General features: G+C 41.2%; 1 protein-coding gene across 1 annotated transcript in view; it reads left to right on the top strand.

Annotated features, from left to right (window-relative positions):
- LOC132400537 (adhesion G protein-coupled receptor F4-like) overlaps positions 1 to 22,210 on the top strand; it is a 116,654-nt gene that overhangs the window by 7,015 nt on the left and 87,429 nt on the right. The window contains exons 2-3 of the mRNA XM_059981579.1: positions 20,115 to 20,170; positions 20,315 to 20,453. Coding sequence (XP_059837562.1) covers positions 20,340 to 20,453 — 114 coding nt within the window. The 5' untranslated portion in view covers positions 20,115 to 20,170; positions 20,315 to 20,339. The remainder of the gene's footprint in view (positions 1 to 20,114; positions 20,171 to 20,314; positions 20,454 to 22,210) is intronic.

Below are 22,210 nucleotides of genomic sequence, written 5' to 3'. Positions count from 1 at the left end.
ATATTCATATTTTCAATAATAACTTTACTATAAAGACAGCAAAAGCTGAGATGTGATTTATTTTATAGCATGTTAGTTTATTATGAACCGTCATCACACTCTAGCAATGTTGGAAGTTAATTGTCACCTATGCTGTATTATTTCTCTGATGGAACAGAAATATTGTAATTTCTATTAATTTATTTCTTTTATCCAGCTCACAACATGAGGGAGTAAACATTTTTATGTTGTGTCTCCGCCGCAATGTACAAGCCATAAGGAAGGGAATTGTGGAAGGTTATTGCTCAAACACTAAGACTGTATACATAATTCTTTTGTATATTTGCATCTACAGTCAGATACAACGTCAGATCACAGTGTATTGATAAATCTGATGGCCTGGTGAAAGAAGCTGTCCATAGCCAGTTGGTTCTGTCCTTAATGCTGTGGTACAGTTTACTAGTTGGAGCAGCTGAAACAGTTTGTGGTTGGATTGGCTGAGGTCTCTGATGACCTCTGGGCCCTTTTTAAGACCTGCTGCTGTAGAGGTCCTGAATAGAGGAAAGTTCACACAGATGCACTGGGCTGTCCACACCACTCCCTGCAGTGTCCTGCGATTGAGGGTAGTACAGTTCCCATACCAGGCAGTGACACAGCCAGTCAGGATGCTGATTTTACAACAAATTCCTGTTTCACTAAACTTCTACAGTATGATGTTCTGTCTGCTCTCAGGTACAGTAATCAGATCTCTTCACCAGGGAACAATATAGAGATCACCTACAGAAAAAGCCAACGGCTCCTCAAAACTCTCTCTCAAGTAGGATTAAATGTTACAAACCCTAAGCCTCCTCTCATTAGTACACACTTAGTTTTGTCAAGCTGTCGATTAGTTTTCTAGCTGAATAGCATATTGGCTCCACCTAAACTGCATTCTGACAGTTCACTGGCTTGTAACAACTCCTATCACCTAAAATGAACTCCCATTCTATTCTTTGCAAATAACTGTTCAACTACTCAAGGCACTCAAAACATTGAATGCTGCTGTCACCAAACAAGAAACAGTTCACCATGGTGCATTTCAAATCATAGTCAGGGATTTCAGTCAGGTTTGTTTGATGAAGCCTCTGTCCAGTTATCATCAGCATATAACCTGCAGTGCCAGGGGTCCCTATACACCAGAGCACTGCTATACCACGATAAGGAATTCCTACCAATCTGTGCCTAGACCGCATTTCAGAAAATCTGATCACTTGGCTGTCGTTCTCCTACAAGCAGAGGCTCCAGAGATAAGGACAATAAAGAGGTAATCATAGGAGACAAAGGAGCAGCTCCAGGATTGCTTCAAGTCAGTAGACTGGGCTGTGTTCAAGGACTCATCAGATGATCTGAATTAATACACTATGGTAGCCACAGTTTTTATAAAAACAGTTGTAGACAAGAGCCTCCACAAGATCATTCAGAGACTTCCCAAACCTGAAACCGTGGATGAACCATGAGATCTGCAATTTGCTGAGAGCCTGATCAGTCGCATTCAGGTCTAGTAATCAAATAAGATACAAGTGGTCCAGGTACAATCTCTGGAAAGTCATCTCACTGTCGAATTGGCAATTCTGGACCAGTCTTGAATCACTGAAGGATCCTCGACAGCAGTGGCAGTGCTTGAATGTTATCACCTCCTGCAAAGTGACATAGGTGATTACAAGGCTTTCCTCCAGATGAGCTTAATTCCTTCTGTGCTCACTTTGACCAGCAAAACCTGGAGGAGCCATCTCAAACTCACATACAGCCTCTGATGACCCTGTGATTTCAGTATCTGAGGCTGGCATGAGAGCATCCTTCAGGAAGATAAACCCGCAGAAAGCATCCGGCTCAGATGCTAGACCTGGCTGAGTACTAAAGACCTTGCTGATCAACAGGTAGGAGTGTTCACTGATAGCTTGAACATCTTGTTTCAGCAGCCTTAGGTACCCACCTGCTTCAAGCAGGCTTCAATTATACCGGTGCCTAAGAAGAATGTGGTAACCTGCCTCAATAACTACTTAAGTTCATTGTATGAAGTGCTTTGAGAGTTTGCTGACGAAACATATCAACTCCAGCCTAAGGACTTGGATCCACTCCAATTTGCCTACTGGCACAACAGATCTACGGCAGATGCCATTTTGTTGAGTCTTCATTCAACCACGGAACATCTGGACTGCAAAGATGGATACATCAGGATGCTCTTTATTGACCACAGCTTGTATTTAATACTAACATCCCCTCAAAGCTTATCAATAAACTTCAATACCTTGGCCTCAATACATCCTTTTACGATCAGATCCTCAATTTCCTTACTTGCAGACCCAGTCTTTCAGATTGGCAACATCTACCCCACAATCTCCATCAGCACACATGTACAACAAGGCTGTGTGCTTCACCCCTGCTCTACGCCCTTTGTACTTAGGACTGTGAAGCTAAGCACAGCTCCAATGCCATATTTGAGTTTACTAGTACACCACTGTTGTGGCCAAATCAAATGTGTGTAGTGACAAATCAGCATATAGGAGGGAGATTGAAAATCTGGTTGTATGTTGAGTGGTGCCATAACAAACACCTCTCATTCAATGTGAGCAAGACCAAGGAGCTGATTATTGACTTCAGGAGGAAGAAACTGGAAGTTTCTATTTTTTTCTCTTTCTACTCTTCCTCCTTTTTCCAGTCAAGTTTTAAATAATCAAAGTTTCCTAAAATAATAATGATTGATTTTGCTCATTTTCTGTCATTTTACAGATCTTCTTACATTTATTAGCCTGCAGTATATTCTGCCTAGAGTTCAACATCCCAATATGACAATTTCTCTTTTATTAAGTGTTTAACTATACAATTACATATTCTTTTTCTCAATCAAGTTAAGTTTATTGCCACTTAACTCTAGATGTGTATATCTTCGAATGAGACGACGTTTCTCCAGACCAGGGTGTAAAGCACAATAGTACACATAACACATATAACACACACTAACTTAGGAAAGTAAGAATTAAATCTACAAATGAATTACACATAAATAAAGTACAGTGCATAAATTAAATATTGTAAGGTACAGAAATTAATTGGTGACATTTCAAATACGATAAGGCAGGGAGATAAAAAAAAAAACCTAATGGCATGAGGGAAGAAATTGTTTCCCATGCTGACCATTCTAGTCTTTATACATCAGAGTCTTCTGCCTGATGGTAGAAAGTCAGAGAGAATGCTGGATGGATGGGTGGGATCCTTAATAATACTAAGTGTCTATGGAAAGGAATTAACAGTTTATGTTTTGGGCCGAGACCCTTTCATGCTGGAAAACCTCTAGTAAGTACTGTACATCCTTTCAATTTGAGAAAGACCATGCATTCTAATGTGATCGTTGGCTTTCCAACAATTTGAATGTGCATCCCCTAATACCATGTTCTGTAATCCCGTCCAACCTCCTTTTATATGTCACCTTTGCAATGTCTTCTGAAAAACACTCCATCCACAATTGATCAATCCTCAAATAACTCTATAAAATAGCTGTTGAATATGTTGACTTGGTTTGTTTTCTAACCGTCTAGCTGTTTTTTTTCTGTCTTGTAGATTCCAGTCACTTGTCAACAGGTGAACAGCCAGGGGTCATGGTACTTATTGGTACCAATGACATAGGTAGGAAAAGAAAGGAGGTTCTGAAAGCAGACTACAGGGAGTTAGGAAGGAAGTTGAGAAGCAGGACCACAAAGGTAGTAACCTCAGGTTACTGCTTGTGCCATGTGACGGTGAGTATAGGAATAGAGTGAGGTGGAGGATAAATACGTGGCTGAGGGATTAGAGCAGGGGGCAGAGATTCAGATTTCTGGATCATTGGGACCTCTTTTGGGGCAGGAGTGACTTGTAGAAAAAGGATGGGTTGCACTTGAATCCTGGAGGACCAATATCCTGGCAGGGAGGTTTGCTAAGGCTATTGGGGAGAGTTTAAACTAGAATTGTTGGAGGGTGGGAACTGAATTGAAGAGACGGAGGAAGGGGTGGTTGGCTCACAAATAGAAAAAGTTTGTAGACAGTGTTGTGAGAAGGAGGATAGGCAGGTGATAGAGAAGGGATACGCTTAGACTGATGGTTTGAAATGTGTCCATTTTAATGCAAGGAGTATCATGAATAAAGCTGATGAACTTAGAGTGTGGATCAGTACTTGGAGTCATGATGCTGTGGCCATTACAGAGACTTGGATGGCTCAGGGACAGGAATGGCTACTTAGAGTGCCAGACTTTAGTTTCTGTGGGCGGAAGTTAGGAAAAGGAAGGGGTCAATAACTCTACTGGGTGTTTTTTATGGACCACCCAATAGTAACAGGGACATCGAGGAGCAGATAGGGAAACAGATCCTGGGAAGCTGTAATAATAACAGGGTTGTCATGGTGTGAGATTTTAATTTCCCAAATATTGATTGGCATCTCCCTAGAGCAAGGGGTTTAGATGGGGTGGAGTTTGTTAGGTGTGTTCAGGAAGGTTTTCTGACACAATATGTAGATAAGCCTACAAGAGGAGAGGCTGTACTTGATTTGGTATTGGGAAATGAACCTGGTCAGGTGTCAAGTCTCTCAATGGGAGAGCATTTTGGAGACAGTGATCACAATTCTATTGCCTTTAATCTAGCACTGGAGAGAGATAGGAACAGATAGGTTAGGAAAGCGTTTAATTGGAGTAAGGGTGACAGAAGTATGTGTAGGTGAACATTTCGGGTCCAGTGACCATAATGTCATTAGTATCAAGTTAATTCTGGATAAGGATAGGTCTGGTCCTCAAGTTGAGGTTCTAAATTGGAGAATGGCCTAATTTTGTGCAAATGAGAAAGGATCTAGGAAGGAGTGGATTGGGATAAGTTGTTTTCTGGCAATGATGTGTTCAGTAAGTGGAAAGTCTTCAAAGGCGAAATTTTGAGAGTGCAGAGTTTGCATGTTCCTGCCAGGATGAAAGGCAAAGTTAACAGGCATAGGGAACCTTGGATTTCAAGAGATATTGGCAATCTCGTTAAGAAAACGAGGAGGTGTATAGCAGGTATAGGCAACAAGGAACAAATGAGGTACTTGAAGTGAATAGAAAATGTAAGAAAATACTAAAGAAGGAAATCAGGAAGTCAAAAAGAAGACATGAGGTTGCTTTAGCAGATAATGTGAAGGTAAACCCGAAGGGTTTCTACAAGTATATTAAGAGTAAAAGGATAGTAAGGGACAAAATTAGTCCCCTAGAAGATCAGAGTGGTCATCTATGTGTGGAGCCTCATGAGATGGGGAGATCTTAAACAGTTTTTTTTGCATCAGTATTTACTCAGGAAACTAGCATAACATAAATGGAAGAAGGGAAACAAGCAGTAGTGTTATGGAACATATAGAGATTAAAGAGGAGGAGGAGGTAGTTGCTGCCTTACAGCAAATAAAGGCAAATATATTCCCCAGGCCTGACATGATATTTCCTCGGATCTTGACAGAGACTAGTGTAGAAACTGCAGGGGCCCTGGCAGAAATATTTAAAATGTCCTTCACCATGGGTGCTTGCCGGAGGATTGGAGGGTAGCTCATGTTGTTCCATTGTTTAAAAAAGGCTCCAGAAGTAAACTAGGTAATTACAGGTTGGTGAGCCTGACATCAGTAATAGGTAAATTATTGGAAGGTATTCTGAGAGATTGGATATACAAGAGTTTGGACAGCCAAGAGCTGATTAATTATCGTCAGTGTGGCTTTGTGCATGGTAGATTGTGTTTAATGAATTTTGCAGAGTTTTTCGAGGAAGTTACCAAGAAAGTAGATGAAGGAAAGGCTGTGGTTGGTGTCTACATGGACTTTAGTAAGGCTTTTGACAAGGTCCCACATGGGAGGTTCGTTCAGAAGGTTCAGGCACTAGGTATCCATGGAGAGGTTGTAAACTGGATTCCAAATTTGCTGTGTGGGTGGTGGTAGTGGAGGTTTGCTTCTCATACTGGAGGCCTATGACTAGTGGTGTGCCTCAGGGATCTGTGCTGGGACCATTGTTTTTTGTTGTCTATGTCAATGATCTAGATGATAATGTGCTAAATTGGATCAGCAAATTTGCTGATGGCACTAAGATTGGAGGTGTTGTAGACAGCGAAGAAGGCTTTCAAGGCTTGCAGAGAGATCTAGACCAACTGGAAAAATGGGCCAGAAAATGGCAGATGGAATTTAATGCAGACAAGTGTGAGGTGTTGTGTTTTGGAAGGACAAATCAAGGTAGGACATACACAGTAAATAGTAGGCACTGAGGAGTGCGGAGGAACAAAGGGATCTGGGAGTTCAGATACGTAATTCCCTGAAAGTGGCATCATAGGCAGACAGGGTTGTAAAGGAGGCTGCTGGCATATTGGCATTCATAAATCAAAGTATTGAGTATAGGAGTTGGTATGTTATGGTGAGGTTGTATATGACACCGGTGAGGCCAAATTTGGAGTATTGTGTACATTTCTGGTCACCTAACTATAGGAAGGATAGCAGTAAGATTGAAAAAGTGCAGAGAAGATTTACTAGGATGTTGCCGGGTCTTCAGGAGTTGAGTTACAGGGAAAGATTGAACAGGTTAGGACTTCATTCCTTGGAGCATTGACGAATGAGGGGGGATTTGATAGAGGTTTACAAAATTATGAGGGGTATAGACAAAGTAAATGTTTGTAGGCTCTCTCCACTTAGATTGGAAGAGATAAATATGAGAGGACATGTCTTTAGGGTGAAAGGGGTAAGGTTTGGGGGGAACATTAGGGGGAGCTTCTTCACTCAGAGAGTGGTGGGAGTGTGGAATGAGCTGCCATCTGACATGGTAAATGTGGGCTCACTCTTAAGTTTTAAGAATAAATTGGATAGATACATGGATAGGAGAGGTCTGGAGGCTTATGGACTGGGTGCAAGTCAATGGGACTAGCAGAATAAAGCTGTGGTACAGACTAGAAGGGTCAAATGGCCTGTTTCATGTGCTGTAGTGTTCTATGGGGAAAATGAAGCTATCAGGCAGGAACTTGGAAGCATAAACTGGGAACAGATGTTCCCAGGGAAATGTATGGCAGAAATGTGGCAAATGTTCAGAGGATACTTGTGTGGAGTTCTGCATAGGTACTTTCCAATAAGACAGGGAAAGGATGGTAGGGTGCAGGAACCATAGTGTACAAAAGGCTGTAGAAAATTTAGTCAAGAAGAAAAGAGAAGCTTATAAAAGGTTCAAAAACTAGGGAATGATAGAGATCTAGAAAACTATGAGGCCAGTGGGAAGAAGTTTAAGAATGAATTTAGAAGAGCCAGAAGGGGCCCCTCCGGGTGAGCAGGATTAAGGAAAACCCCAAAGCATTCTAGAAGTATGTGAAGAGCCAGAGGATAAGACATGAGAGAATAGGACCAATCAAATGTGACAGTGGAAAAGTGTGTATGGAGCTGGAGGAGGTAGTGGAGGTACTTCATGAATACTTTGCTTCAGCATTCAATATGGAAAAGGACCTTGCAAATTGCAGGGATGACTTACAGTGGACTGAAAAGCTTGAGCGTATCGACATTAAGCAAGAGGATGTGCTGGAGCTTTTGGAAAGCATCAAGTTGGATAAGTCACCAGACCCAGATGGGATGTACCCCAGGCTACTGTGGGAGGTGAGAGAGGAGATTGCTGAGCCTCTGGCAATGATCTTTGCACCATCAATATGGACAGGAGAGGTTCCAGAGAATTGGACGTTGCAGATGTTGATCCCTTATTCAAGAAAGAGAGTAGAGATAGCCCAGGAAATTACAGACCAGTGAGTCTTACTTCAGTGGCTGTTAAGTTGATGGAGAAGCTCCTGAGAGGTAGGATTTATTTTTGGAGAGGCATAACATGATTAGGAATAGTCAGCATGGCTTTGTCAGAGGCAGGTCATGCCTTATGAGCCTGATTGAATTTTTTGAGGATGTGACTAAATCTGTTGATGAAGGTAGAGCAGTAGATGTAGTGTATATGGATTTCAGCAAAGCATTTTATAAGGTACCCCATGCAAGGCTTATTGAGAAAGTAAGGATGCAGAATTGGCTTGCACACAGAAGGCAAAGAGTGGTTGTAGACAGATCATATTCTGCATGGAGGTTGGTGATTAGTGGTGTGCCTCAGGGATCTGTTCTGTGACCCCTTTGCTTCACGATTTTTTAAGTGACGGATGAGGAAGTGGAGGGATTGGTTAGTAAATTTGCTGATGACACAAAGGTTGGAGGTGTTGTGGATAGTGCGGAAGACTGAAAACTGGGCTGAATAGTGGCAGATGGAGTTCAACCCAGATAAGTGTGAGGTGGTTCATTTTGGTAGGTCAAATATGATGGCAGTATATAGTATTAATGGCAAGACTCTTGGCAGTGTGGAGGATCAGAGAGATCTTGGGGACATTCAAAGCTGCTACGCAGGTTGACTGTGTGGTTAAAAAGGAATACAATGCATTGGCCTTCATCAACTGTGGGATTGAGTTCAAGAGACGAGAGGTAAAGTTAACAGACCTCACTTGGAGTACTGTGCTCAGTTCTGATCACCTCACTACAAGAAAGATATGGAAACCATAGAAAGGATGCAGAGGGGATTTACAAGGATGTTGCCTGGATTGGGGAGCAAGCTTTATGAGAATAGGTTGAGAGAACTTGGCCTTTTCTCCTTGGAGCGACGGAGGATGAGAGGTGACCAGATAGAGGTGTATAAGATGATGAGACGCATTGATCGTGTGGATAGTCAGAGGCCTTCTCCCACAGTTGAAATGGCTAGCATGACAGGGCACAGTTTTAAGGTGCTTGGAAGTAGGTACAGAGGAGATGTCAGGGGTAAGTTTGTTACACAGAGAGTGGTGAATGCATGGAATGGACTGCTGGCGACTGTGGTGGAGGCGGACACAAAAGGGTCTTTTAAGAGTCTCCTGGACAGGTACATGGAGCTTAGAAAAATAGTGCTATGGGTAACCCTAGGTAATTCTAAAGTAAGTAGATGTTCGGCACATGTATTGCCAAAGGGCCTCTATTCCGCAGTAGGCTTTCTATGTATTATGTACTATGTCAACGACAGATGTTAACTGGCCTATAGTAAACACTAAGGGAAACCAGTGAGAACTTGGTTCATTTCCTTGGTGTTTGTAGCGAATGCTGGAGTATTCTCCCTGGAAATCTCATTGGTAAGACAGTGGTGATTTGTTAACATTCTAATCTGACAACCTTTTCAGCAAAGAGGTTCAGTATGTCACCAATGCTTTGGCAATCTTCCTAATACCCTGCATATTCAAAGACTCCATATTGGATAGGGATTAATGTAATATTCTTCTAAAATACCTTTCCATTGGAGAAGAGGAATTAGTCATCCTATTGGGTGGTGGGGTGGAGATAGGTATCTATCAAAGGAGTTGTAAGGCACTGTTCCACCCTGCAGGTCATGCCTGGGCAAGTAGTAGCACCTGCTTAGTCCTCCAATCAGATTACGTGAAACATCACAATTCTGGTTATGCAAACACTGATGCCAGGCAGACAGTCTCTGAAAAGTATCGATAATGGCTCGGGTCACCCGTCGTGTAAAGACCCTGACCAGAAGAAGGCAATAGCACCTGTAGAAAATTAGCCATGAACAATCAAGACCATGATCGCCTGTGTCATACGACATGACACATAATGATGACGATAATTGGGCATAAGAGGAATTTCTGAGATGTTTTGTTGCTTATTGTCAGATGTTGGAATGTGACCATTGGAGATTCCAAGTCATATAATAAAATCTGATTTAATTAGAAGAAAATGTCACTCTGACTGGGTGGAGCCAATGGAGCACAATACTTCAGATAATTACTGAATTGTGATGAATTCTTTAACAATGGACAGTGCCTCTTCCATTCATTCTCATCTACTGTGAGCTTCCTCCTTCTCTGTAAATGCCACAGATTATGGAGGAGGGAATTTACCACTCTCTATCATCACTGCTTTACAAATTACTAGCCTCCAGGTATTATGCTTTTTCGAATCTTTAGGGTTGCACCCTAAACTCTTAGGTATAAAAGCTCTGGCTCTCAAGCCCTCTTCCCCTTCTCCTTCAGGGAGCTCTGGTAAATGTATGTGGGATTCCTCTGGGGGCTCTGATTTCATATCACATCACAATGATTTGGGGTTTGGAAGGTTAATTAGCCACATTGAAGAGTGTGTGGCAAGTTGATGAGGATACGGGGAGAATGTAAAACATGGGATTAATGTAGCATTAGTGTAAACGGTGATTAATGGTCAGCATGGATTCAGGGGGCCGAAGGGCCTCTTTATGTGCTGTATCTCTGTCCGATTCTGTGACTCCGTTTCCTTTGTCTGCTTGTTTCTGGTTATATAGCTGTGTTCCAAGAGTAGACAGTGCAATTCCTGCACATTCTTTGCTGACTAGCCTCAGGACAGTAAAGTGCCACTTCCTTGAAATAAAAACTGAAAATGCTGGAAAAACTCAGCAGGTCAGGTGGCATCTGTGGAAAGAAAAACAGTTACAGTTTTGAAGTTCAAAGTTCGAAGTAAATTTACTATCAAAGTACGCAGATTCACCATACACTACCCTGAGATTTATTTTCTTGCAGGCATTCACAGAGATACAAAGAAACACAATAGAATCAATGAAAGATTACATGCAAAGATGGATAAACAACCAAAGTGCAAAAGACAACAAATTGTGCAAATTCAAAAGGAAAAACAAAATAATAACAATAAATAACCCTTGAGAATAAGTGTTGTAGAGACCTTGAAAGTGAGTCCACAGATTGTGAAATCAGTTCATTGTTAGGGTGAGTGAAGTTATACACTCTGGTTCAGGAGTCTGATGGTTGAGGGGCAATAACTCTTCCTGAACTTGGTGGTGTGGGACCTAAGGTTCCTGTACCTCCTTCCAGCAAAACGAGAGCATGACCTGGATGGTGGGAGTCCTTGCCGATGGATGCCTCTTTCCTGTGACAGTGCTTCTTGAAGATGTGCTTAAAGGTAGGGAGGGTTTTATCTGAGATGGACTGGGCTGTATCCATTACTTTTACAGGTCCAGAATCCTACATCAGAACTCATAAGAACAGTGTTTATGGACTTGAAAGTCTAACAGTTTCTCTTTCCAATGATGCTGCCCAATCTGTTGAGTATTTCTAGCATTTTCTGTTTTTATTTCAGGATCTCTAAAATCCTCAGTTTCTTTTTGATTTTTCATTTAGTATTTATTGATGTGTCTTTCTGAGTTGCCGTAACAGTGTCCAGTCCAAAGTTAGAATGTTAGGTCCCACACTTGTTTATTGGGCTGGATTTTAGCTCGAAGATGTAGCTCCTCCAGAAGCACAGGGTTAATCACATCTAGAATAGTGTAGCTTTCTACTACTATTGATATAGACCTCCATAAAACAGCACTGATTTAAGGCAGCTGAATATCTCATAAGAAGAATTGAAGTTCTCATCTGTTACAATTTTCCTGTATACTTTACTGGTGGGTAACAAGTAAAATCAAAGTAGAAAAACTCTGCAAACCCACTAGAAAACGGGTCAAAGTAATTGTTTTGAATTTTAACAATAAGAATTTCTGGTGGTTAAAATCACTAAACTTTTAGAATTATGTCCAAGGAGAAGAATTGCGGTATTGTGTGTTAAAATAGGTTTATATTTCAGTTCCCTTTGCTGATAATTTTACATCCACAGCATTGAGACTGTTGCACAGAAAAGTAACATGAGTAGTTTCAATGTTATAATTGCTGCTTTGACTGGAAAATCTTGGTATGGCGGTTTACTTGTTTTACCAGTTTGCATGTGTTAATCTACATTCCACAAGTTAATGAACACCTCTGCCCTATATCATCAAACAAAGATGTTCTCCCACTTCCTTATGATTACGAGAGAGATTATCTGCTTTAATTCAGTCGCCTCATGCAATGGATGTGTGTAGGAAAACGTGCAACCCCAATGCATTGTTTTCTGCCTGTCGTTGAATTGGTAGAAGTTCACTGACTGGAAATTGGCAGTTTTACAGCTGATATCAGGAGTGCATTGGCAGCTCAGATTCTCTTTTAAGTTCAGTCTATGATGAAAAATATTCTTTCTTTAAGGCTGTCATAGCCAGGGGAGGGATCATTAAGGTTGTCAGAGCCAGTGGAATCAGTGACTATAAGCTACCATGACCTATCACAGGATCTTAATGGCATGCATCTCAAATAGCCTCTGACAACCAAGACAACCTCCTGGCCTTCACCTATGGCTTAGTTACTAAGCCTGGTGCAACTGTTTCTACTGACAGGAGAAGGGGCAAAGATGGGTGGGTTACTGGCGCCTTAAAACAAGTCACTTCGGTCAGATGGGGTTTGTCAACCATGGGGCTCATCTAGGAGAAGGAAAACTCTGATCTCAAACTTCCGCTACCTTGTGGCTATACCCATTCACTGGTAACGTTTCAGAAATAATCCTGAGGGAAAAAATCTCAAGCTGGAGTGCCTGAGGCTGTCCTACATTGAGTTCAATGCTGACTGTCAATTCCTGAGATGCTGCTGGTGTCAGACTGTATTGGAATCTGCTGTTCCGTTGGATTCATCTGCTGCATGGAGGGGGGAGCCTGCTGCATGGGCAACAGCTTGCTCTCCGTATCCTCCCTCCCTGACTTGTATACTGGATTATATATTGATTTTCTCATAGATGACCAGTAGAGGGTCTTACTTACATTGCTTTGCTATTAATAGAAGAATGTCACATTAAAGTAAAGGATTTAGAAAACTTGTTCAAAATTATTAATATTAATATTTTAAAGCAATTGAAATTTCTAAGCAGTATTGATATTGTACTGTGTATATACCATAGAAAATGTGAATGTGAAATTATAAATTTTGGTGCATATTCATAAAAAAAAGGAAAGGGAAACAAACGTGCCTTACTCTCAGTGAGACTTTTGTTACTGCACTCACAATGGCTAATATTTTTTATCCAGCTTGTATTTGGCTGTATTGAGAGCTATGCACACAGCACTAGTTTCTTCAGTAAGCTGACTCCTACAATTCGACTTGACTAAGTTTCTCACTGAAAACAATGACTATGTCAATGAAAATGCTGGGTGTACCATCAGTTGTCACGGAAACTATTTTTGATAAGTTGACTTGCCAACCAGACAGTTCTTTCACTACTGCCTTGTATATCTCAGCCCCTGTAGTGTGTTCAGGTAATTTTACCAAAATAGCCATTTCTTTGCATATTTCATCACACCTACACAATTAAACAATAATGGCTAGCCTAGCTAATTATGTAACATCTGTGGAAATAAATTTACAGGAACTAATATCTTTTGTTAGCTATTCTGCCATGCTTGTTCCAATCAGTAATATAGAGCAGCTTGTCGTTGAGTCTACTAGGTGATCAGCTACACTGGATTGGGTGTAATGTAATGAACCGGATGTGATTAGGGAGCTTAAGGAAAAAGAACCAGTGATCACAAAGTCTGATGTAGCAATATTTCAGTAGAGTAAAGGAAATTACAGTGGTATGAGAGAGGAGTTGGCCAAAGTGATTTGGAAGGAGCTGCTGGCAGGGATGTCAGCAGAGCAGCAAGGGCATGCGCTTCTAGGAAACATGAGGAAGATGCAGGGCATGAGTATTCCAAAAATGAAGGAATACACAAATGGTAAAATAGTGCAACCATGGCTGACAAGGGAAGTCAGAGCTATTGTAAAAGCAAAAGAAAGGACATACAACAAAGCAAAAATTACTGGGAAGATAGAGGGTTGGGAAGGTTTTAAAAATCTACAACCAGCAACTAAAAAATCATTAGAAGGGAAAAGATGAAATATGAAAGCAAGCTACTAAATAATATCAAAGTGGATATAGGACTGCTAGAAAATGAGGCAGGAGAAATAATAATGTGGCCAAGGAGATGGCTGATGAATTAAATGAGTATTTTGCATCAGTCTTCACTGTGGAAGACACTAGCAATATGCCAGATGTAGTGTGTGAAGGAAGAGAAGTGGGTGCAGTTACTATTACAAGAGAGAAGGTGCTCAAAAAGTTGAAAGAGCTGAAGCTACATAAGTCACCTGGACCAGATGAACTACACCCTAGGGTCCTGAAAGAGGTAGTGTTTGAAATTATGGTGGCATTAGGAATGATCTTTTCAAAAATCGTTGGATTCTGGCATGGTGCCAGAGGACTGGAAAATTGCAAATGTCACTCCGTTCTTTAAGAAAGGAGGAAGGCAGCAGAAAATAAATTATAGACCAGTTAGCCTGACCTCAGTGGTTGGGAAGATGTTAGAGTCAGTTGTTAAGGATGAGGTGATGGAGTACTTGGTGACAAGGGACAAGATAGTACAAAGTCAGCATGGTTTCCTTCAGGGAAAATCTTGCCTAACAAACCTGTTGGAATTCTCTGAGGAGGTTACAACTACTATAGATAAGGGGGATCCAATGGATGTAGCATATTTGGACTTTCTGAAGGCCTTTGACGAAGTGCCAAACATAAGGCTGCTGACCAAGTTAAGAGCCCATGGCTTTACAAGAAAGTTACTAACATGGTTAGAGCATTGGCTGATTGGTAGGAGGCAGTGAGTAGGAATAAGTGGATCCTTTTGTGGTTGACTGCCAGTGACTAGTGGTGTTCTGCAGGTGTTGGGGTTGGGACCACTTCTTTTAGGTTGTATGGAATAGATGGCTTTGTTGCAGATGATAGGAAGATTGGTGGAGCGGCAGGTAGTGTTGAGTAGACAGAGAGGCTGCAGAAAGACTTGGGCAGATTAGGAGAATGGGCAAGAAAGTTGCAAATGAAATGCAATGTTGGAAAATGCATGGCCATGCACTTTGGTAGCAGAAATAAATGTGTGGACTGATTCCTAAACAGGCAGAAAATCCTGGAATCTGAGATGCAGAGGGACTTGGGAGTCCTTTTACAGAACACCCTGAAGGTTAACTTGCAGATTTAGTTGGTGTTGAGGAAGGCAAGCACCATGTTAGCATTCATTTCAAGAGATCTAGAATATAAGAGCAAGGATGTGATGCTGAGGATTTATAAGGCACCAGTGAGGCCTCAGCTTGAGTATAGTGAACAATTGTGGGCCACTCATCTCAGAAAAGATGTGCTGGCATTGGAGAGGGTTCAGAGGAGGTTCACAAGGATTATTCCAGGAATGAAAGGGTTATCATATGAGGAAAGTTTGATGGCTTGGGTCTGTACTTGCTGGAATTCAGAAGGATGAGGGGGGATCTCATTGAACCTTTCGAATGTTGAAAGGCCCAGATAGAGTAGAAATGGAGACGATGTTTCCCATGGTGGGAGAGTCTATGACAAGAAGGCACAGCACCAGGATAGAGGGGCACCCTTTCAAAACAGAGATGGAATGAAATTTCTTTAGCCAAAGGGTGGAGAATTTGTTGCCACATCCAGCTGTGGAGGGCAGGTTGTTCGGTGTATTTAAGGTAGAGATTGATAGCTTCTTGATTGGACACAGCATTAAAGGTTATGGGGAGAAGGCCGGGAACTGGGGTTGAGGAGGAGAGTAAAAAAAAGGATCAGCCATGATTGAATATTGGAGCAATCTCGATGGGCAAGATGGCCTAATTCTGTTCCTATAGGTTTCCCCCTCTATCTGAAGGTAGAGCGTTCCTATGAAACTGTTTGTAAGCTGAAATGTTGTAAAGTGAAGAAGCAATTACCCATTAATTTATATGGGAAAAATTTTTGAGCATTCCCAGACCTAAAAAATAACCTACCAAATCATACCAAATAACCCATAAAACCTAAAATAACATGAACATATAGTAAAAGCAGGAATGATATGATAAATATCCAGCCTATATAAAGTAGAAATATTGTAATTACGGTGTAGTTTCCCTTATCAAAATCAGGAAGACAGCGAGCCATAATTGATTTGAAGAAAACAAATCTGCACGTAGAAGCATACGCACGCACATGCATATGAACACAACTGCCCGCACAAGGCTTCACGGTCATGGTAGTCTTTCCAGGGTAAACACACGTATAAAGTGGGCGTCTTTTTATCGTAAAAGCGAAAATGCTCTTTGGTTAGCGAAAACAGGTACTAATGTAATAGTGAGCTGTTGTAAAATGAACGTTTGACAAATGGGGGCCACCTGTATGTTGTATGGTCTAATATCTTATCTTTTACTGTATTCTGCTCACTGGCATGTCATTAATAAGTTAAGTAATTTTTTCTTGTCTGGAAAAATGGCAGAAATGAGCTGTGATTTTTAAACATAATCTGTATCACTGAGTGGTTTTCCATGTTTAGCAATATCTTTGAAACCTCAAAATTAGCAGAACTAGTTTGGATCTATCTAAAATAGATGTCATTAAAATATTTGACTGCATTTTTGATGTTGCCAATTTCTTGAGAAATGTGTTCATTTTGTTCTTGCTCACATTCATCGCAAAGCCATTTCTTAACAGTTTCATAATGGTACTGTTTAAGGACATAAGATGTGTGATGCTTTATCTTTCACTCTAACATCATAAAAATATGTACTGGTTCTCCCATTTTTTGAATGTTTTTGTTTCTTTGCAGATGTATCTGACATTCTGAACAATTTGAAAAGGCTAAAAACAATTTAAAAATAACTTACCCATAAATTTAAATACCATAGTTTTAATGTCTATTGCAAAAAATTCATGTAGATGCTAAAATACGTACATCATTGACTGTTATTATCATTGAATATCCAGAAGAAAAAATGTACCAGAGTGAAGCCATTTACAAACTAAGTCCTGATATATACACTAGGTTTGTGAGGATTTCAAATTATATCGTCCAATATCATGCATTCGTGCAGCTGTCTGGCTGGTGCCAGGCTAGTGTTAGGCATTTCATTTGACAACACCTCACTGCTCTTGGGTTGTAAAGATAATCATTATGTATCTTTATGGTATGGATAGGGTTTAAAGAAGGGTAGCACTGCATATTGCCTGCTAACAAAAGTTTTGCATGTGCTATCATGTGCACACATGTCACCACCCCTGACCTATGCTATATTATCATAAGCTTATGCACAATTTAGTTTATTCCCTGCCCCAGCAATCCCATTCCAATGTGTTTTCTTAGAAAGCTGCTCTCTCACACTGAAGATATATAGTTAATTTTTCATGAGACTAGTGCTGATAAAGGGTGCTGGTCCATAAGGCCATAAGATATAGGAGCAGAAGCAGGCCATTTGGCCCATCAAGTCTGCTCGGCCATTCAATCATGGGCTGATCCAATTGTTCCAGTCATCCCCACTCCCATGACTTCTCCCCATATCCTTTGATGCCCTATCTATCTCTGCCCTAAATACACCCAATGACTTGGCCTCCACAGCCACTTGTGGCAACAAATTCCACAGATTTACCACCCTCTGACTAAAGTAATTTCTCCACATCTCAGTTGTAAAAGGACGTCCTTCAATCCTGAAGTCATGCCTCTTGTCCTGGACTCCTCTACCATGGGAAATAACTTTGTTATATCTAATCTGTTCAGGCCTTTTAACAGTTGGAATGTTTCTATGAGATCCCGCCTAATTTTCTTGAACCAGGGAATACAGCCCAAGAGCTGCCAGACGTTCCTCATATGGTAATCCTTTCATTCCTAGAACCATTCTCATAAATTTTCTCTGAACCCTCTCCAAAGTCAATATATCTCTTCTAAAATAATGAGCCCAAAACTGCATGCAGTACTCCAAGTGTGGTCTCACAAGTGCCTTATAGAGCCTCAACATCACATCCCTGCTCTTATATTCTATACCTCTAAAAATAAATGCCCATTTAGTTCTTCCATCAAAATGCATGACCATACAGTTTCAAGCATTGTATGTTATTTGCCACTTCTTTGCCCATTCCCCTAAACTATCTAAATCTCTCTGCAGGCTCTCTGTTTCCTCAACACTACCCACTCCTCCACCTACCTTTGTATTATCAGCAAATTTACCCTCAAATCCATTAATCCCATAGTCCAAATCATTGTATTACATCATTAAACGCAGCGGACCCAACACCTACCCCTGTGGTACTCCATTGGTAACCGGCAGCCAGTCAGAATGATTTTTTTATTCCCACTCTCTGTTTTCTGCCAGTCAGGCAATACTCCACCCATGTAAGTAGCTTCCCTGTAGGTCCATGGGCTCTTATCTTGCTAAGCAGCCTCATGTGTGGCACCTTGTTAAAGGCCTTCTGAAAATCCAAGTACACCACATCTAATGCATCTCCTTTGTCTACCCTGCTTGTAAGTTCCTCAAAATATTGCAATAGTTTAGTCAGGCAGGATTTTCCTTTCAGGAAACCATGCTGGCTTTGGCCTACCTTGTCACATGCCTCCAGGTACTCTGTATTCTCATCCCTAACAATTGATTCCAACAACTTCCCAACCACTGATGTCAGACTAACAGATGTATAGTTTCCTTTCTGCTGCCTCCCACCCTTCTTAAGTAGTAGAATAGCATTTGCAATTTTCCAGTCATCTGGTACAATGCCAGAATTGATCAATTCTTGAATGATCATTGTTAATGCCTCCACAATCTCTCCAGCTACTTCCTTTAGAACCTGAGGGTGTATTTAATCAGATCCAGGAGATTTATCTACCCTCAGACCATTAAGCTTCCTGAGGACCTTGTCAGTTGTAACTTTCACTGGACCTACTTCACTTCCCCGACACTCTTGAATGTCTGGTATACTGCAGATGTCTTCCACTGTGAAGACTGATGCAAAATATGCATTCAGTTCCTCTGCCAACTTTTTGTCTCTTACTAAGTATCTCTAGTGTTATTTTCTATTGGTCCTATATCTGCCTCAACTCTCTTTTACCCTTTATGTACTTAAAAAAGTTATTAGTATCTTTGATATTAGTTGCCAGCTTCCTTTCATAATTCATCTTTTCATTCCTAATGACCCTCTTAGTTCCCTCTGCAAGTTTTTAAAAACTTCCCAATCTTCTACCTTCCCACTAGCTTTAGCTTCCTTGTATGCCTTCTCTTTGGCCAGTTCCCTCTCATGCCATTGTAATTTCCTTTATTCCACTGAAGTACTGATACATTGGAATTTAGTTTCTCCTTCTTAAATTTCAAAGTGAACTCTATCCTATTGTGATCACTGACTCCTTTGGGTTCCTTAACCTTAAGCTCTCTTATCATCTCCAGATTATTGCACAATACCCAATCCAGCACAGTCGATCCCCTGGTGGGCTCAGCAATAAGCTATTCTAAAAAGCCTTCCCTTAGACATTCTACAAATTCTCACTCTTGAGGTCCAGTACTGGCCTGGTTTTCTCAATCCACTTTCATGTTAAAATCCCCAATGATTATCATGACTTTGCCCTTCTGATATGCCTTTTCTATTTCCTGCTGTAATTTGTAATCCACATCCTGGCTGCTCTCTGGAGGCCTGTATACAACTGCCATTAGGATCCTTTTACCCTTGTCATTTCTTAACTCAATCCATTGAGACCCTACACCTTCTGATCCTATGTCATCCCTTTCTAGTGATTTAATATTATTTCTTATAAACAGGGCCACATCACCACCTCTGCCTACTAACCTATCTTTCTGATACATTGTATATCCTTGGACGTTCAGCTCGCAATGGCAGCCATCCTTTAGCTAAGTTTCCAAGATGGCCACAATGTCATACTTACCAATCTGTAGCTGAATTTTAAGATTGTCCATTTTATTTCTTATACAACATTCAAATACAACACTTTCAGTCCAGTATTTGTTGCTTTCTGTTCTAAATCATCCCACTGGCTGTGATTATGCCTCATCTCCTGCCTGTCGTTCCTATCATCTCTGTTGCACACTATCTTTAATTTATTTCTGTTTTCCCCTTCCTCAGCCCTATCACTCCGGTTCTCATCCCCCTGCCAAATTAGTTTAAATTCTCCTTACCAGCTCTACTAAACCTGCCTGCGAGGAGATTGGACCCCTTTGGGTTCAGGTGTAACCTGTCCTTTTTGTACAGGTTGTACCTCCTCCAGAAGAGGCTCCAGTGATCCAGGAACTCAAAGTTCTGCCCCCTACACCAGTCTCTCAGTCATGCATTATTATGCCTGATCATTCTGTTCTTGCGGTCACTGCCACATGGCACAAATTTTCCTCTTTCCATAGATGCTGCCTGGCCTGCTGAGTGTTTTCAATATTTTCTGATTGTGTTTTTATTTCAGATTTCCAGCATCTGCACTTTTTCGTTTTGACATACAGGAAGGATGTCTGAATGACAGTAAGTAAAAGGAGATGACATAACTCCAGTAATAAATTTTTCCTGTTGCATTGAAGCTACAGTTTGTCTCCACCATAAATGTAATTGCAAAGAATGCTAGATAGCTTTTACTTTCTAATCATGTGATTCAATCTCTGCTTCCAGTAAATCCAGCGTAAAGACAATTGTGATGATGCTATCATTCAGGCTTGTAATACACTGCCTGTTGCTTATTATTTTCTGTCAACATGTTGAAGTTGAAGTTAAAGTTGATCAACTACATAGCTCAGATTCTCCTCTTCCAGTAAGTACCCGCTTCTGATAAATATTTTTCAATTGAAAATATTAACTGCAAAAATTAGAGCTTTGCAGTAATGTGCTTAAATTTTGCACTCTCCTGTTTTCAAGGAAATAATCAATCCTTGCTCAGGCAAGTTAATGAAAAACATGTCACGTACCTTTTACATGCAGGTGGTTGTGAAATAATGTCATTCATGTTGTTTGTGTTTCAGGTTTAGGGCAGACTAGCTCTGTGGCCGGCAGGCAACAAATGACAGTATAAAATTGAACTGAACTGAACGAAATGTTCCTAGATTGTTTCATTGACGGTGGTTTATTGTGTTTTTTGCTCGATTTTTGCTGTTTGTGCAATTTGTTCTTTTTTGCCCTTTGTGTGTTTGATGCTTTTTTTGAACAAGTTCCGTGGTTGTCTTTGTTTTGTGGCCGTCTGTGGGAAGTCGAATCTCAGGGGTGTACACTGCATACATACTTTGATAATAAATGTTCTTTGAATCTTTGAATTCCAAAGCCAGTTATTCGTGACCTCATATGTTTGAGAGGAGGGGATTTCAATCAGGTTGGCAGACCAGGTAGTAAAACGCAGCACCAGACCGTGACAGTTGAGCTCTGACCAGTGACCAGTCGGTGTTTGGGATTGATTAGTAAGAGCAAATTAAAGGACTGCAGGGGCAAGCGTGGTGGCCATTGTCAGAGTGAACAGAGTTAGACTGATATTCTTGATACTTCAGTTCTCAAAACTGCAGCATGGAGAGTCTTCAGTCAGAGAAAGCAAAAAAAGAAAGAAAAGCTCTAGGTAACATTTTTTTTTCCCCTTCTCTTTATATCTGCTCAGAGCGAGCAGTAGAGATGCCAGGCAGGATAGTTGAATGCTCCTCTTACAGGATGTGGGAAGGCCGAGAGATCTCCGGTGTCCTTGATGACTACAACTGCGAGAAGTGCATCCCACTGCAGCTTCTAACAGTCTGCTTTAAGGAGTAGGAGCTGGAACTGGAGGAATTCTAAATCATTCAGGAGGCTGAAAGGGTGACAGATAGGATGTGTAGAGAGGTAGTTACACCCAAGGTGCAGGACATAGGGAACTGGGTGATAGTCAGGAGGAAGAAAGGGGTTAAACAGAGTAGGTGTAGGCATGAGGGCATAAGATTTTTGGATCGTTTTGCTCTCTTCCAGCGAAGGTGGGACCTGTATAGAAGGGATGGTTTGCACCTGAACTGGAGGAAGACTAATATCCTAGTGGGAAGGTTTGTTAATGCTGCAAGGTGAGGTTTAATCTAGAATTGCAGGGGAATGGGAATCAGAGTGCAAATGTTGTAGAGAGAAATGTTGACAAGACATTAGACAAAGTCAGGCATCAAAAGGTTGAGCATGGTGTGACTAGTGTCCCGAGCTGCAAGAAGTATCGTAGGAAAGGCCGATGAGCTCAGGTTATGGATCAACACTGGAAATTATGACTTTGTGACCAATATTGAGACCTGGTTACAGGAGGGACAGGACAATATTCCAGGGCTCCATTGCTTTAGACGTGACAGAGCAGGAGGGATTAAAGGCGGAGGGGTGACGTTACTAGTAAAAGAAAACGTCATGGCAGTGCTCGTCAGGACAGACTGGAGAACTTGACCAGTGAAGAGTTATAGGTGGAACTGAGAAATAAGAAAGGTATGACCACATGAATGGGGCTATACAGAGCAACTATCTACATCGCCAGATACTGCTACAATACAGAGATCGCCCAAAAACAGACCTTCATGAAGATCTGCTGGT

Source organism: Hypanus sabinus, chromosome 10 (assembly GCF_030144855.1).
Source record: "Hypanus sabinus isolate sHypSab1 chromosome 10, sHypSab1.hap1, whole genome shotgun sequence".
NCBI classification, from domain to species: Eukaryota; Metazoa; Chordata; class Chondrichthyes; order Myliobatiformes; family Dasyatidae; genus Hypanus; species Hypanus sabinus.
Note: the sequence above shows the minus strand (reverse complement) of the source record. Positions and strands in the feature narration are given on the sequence as shown.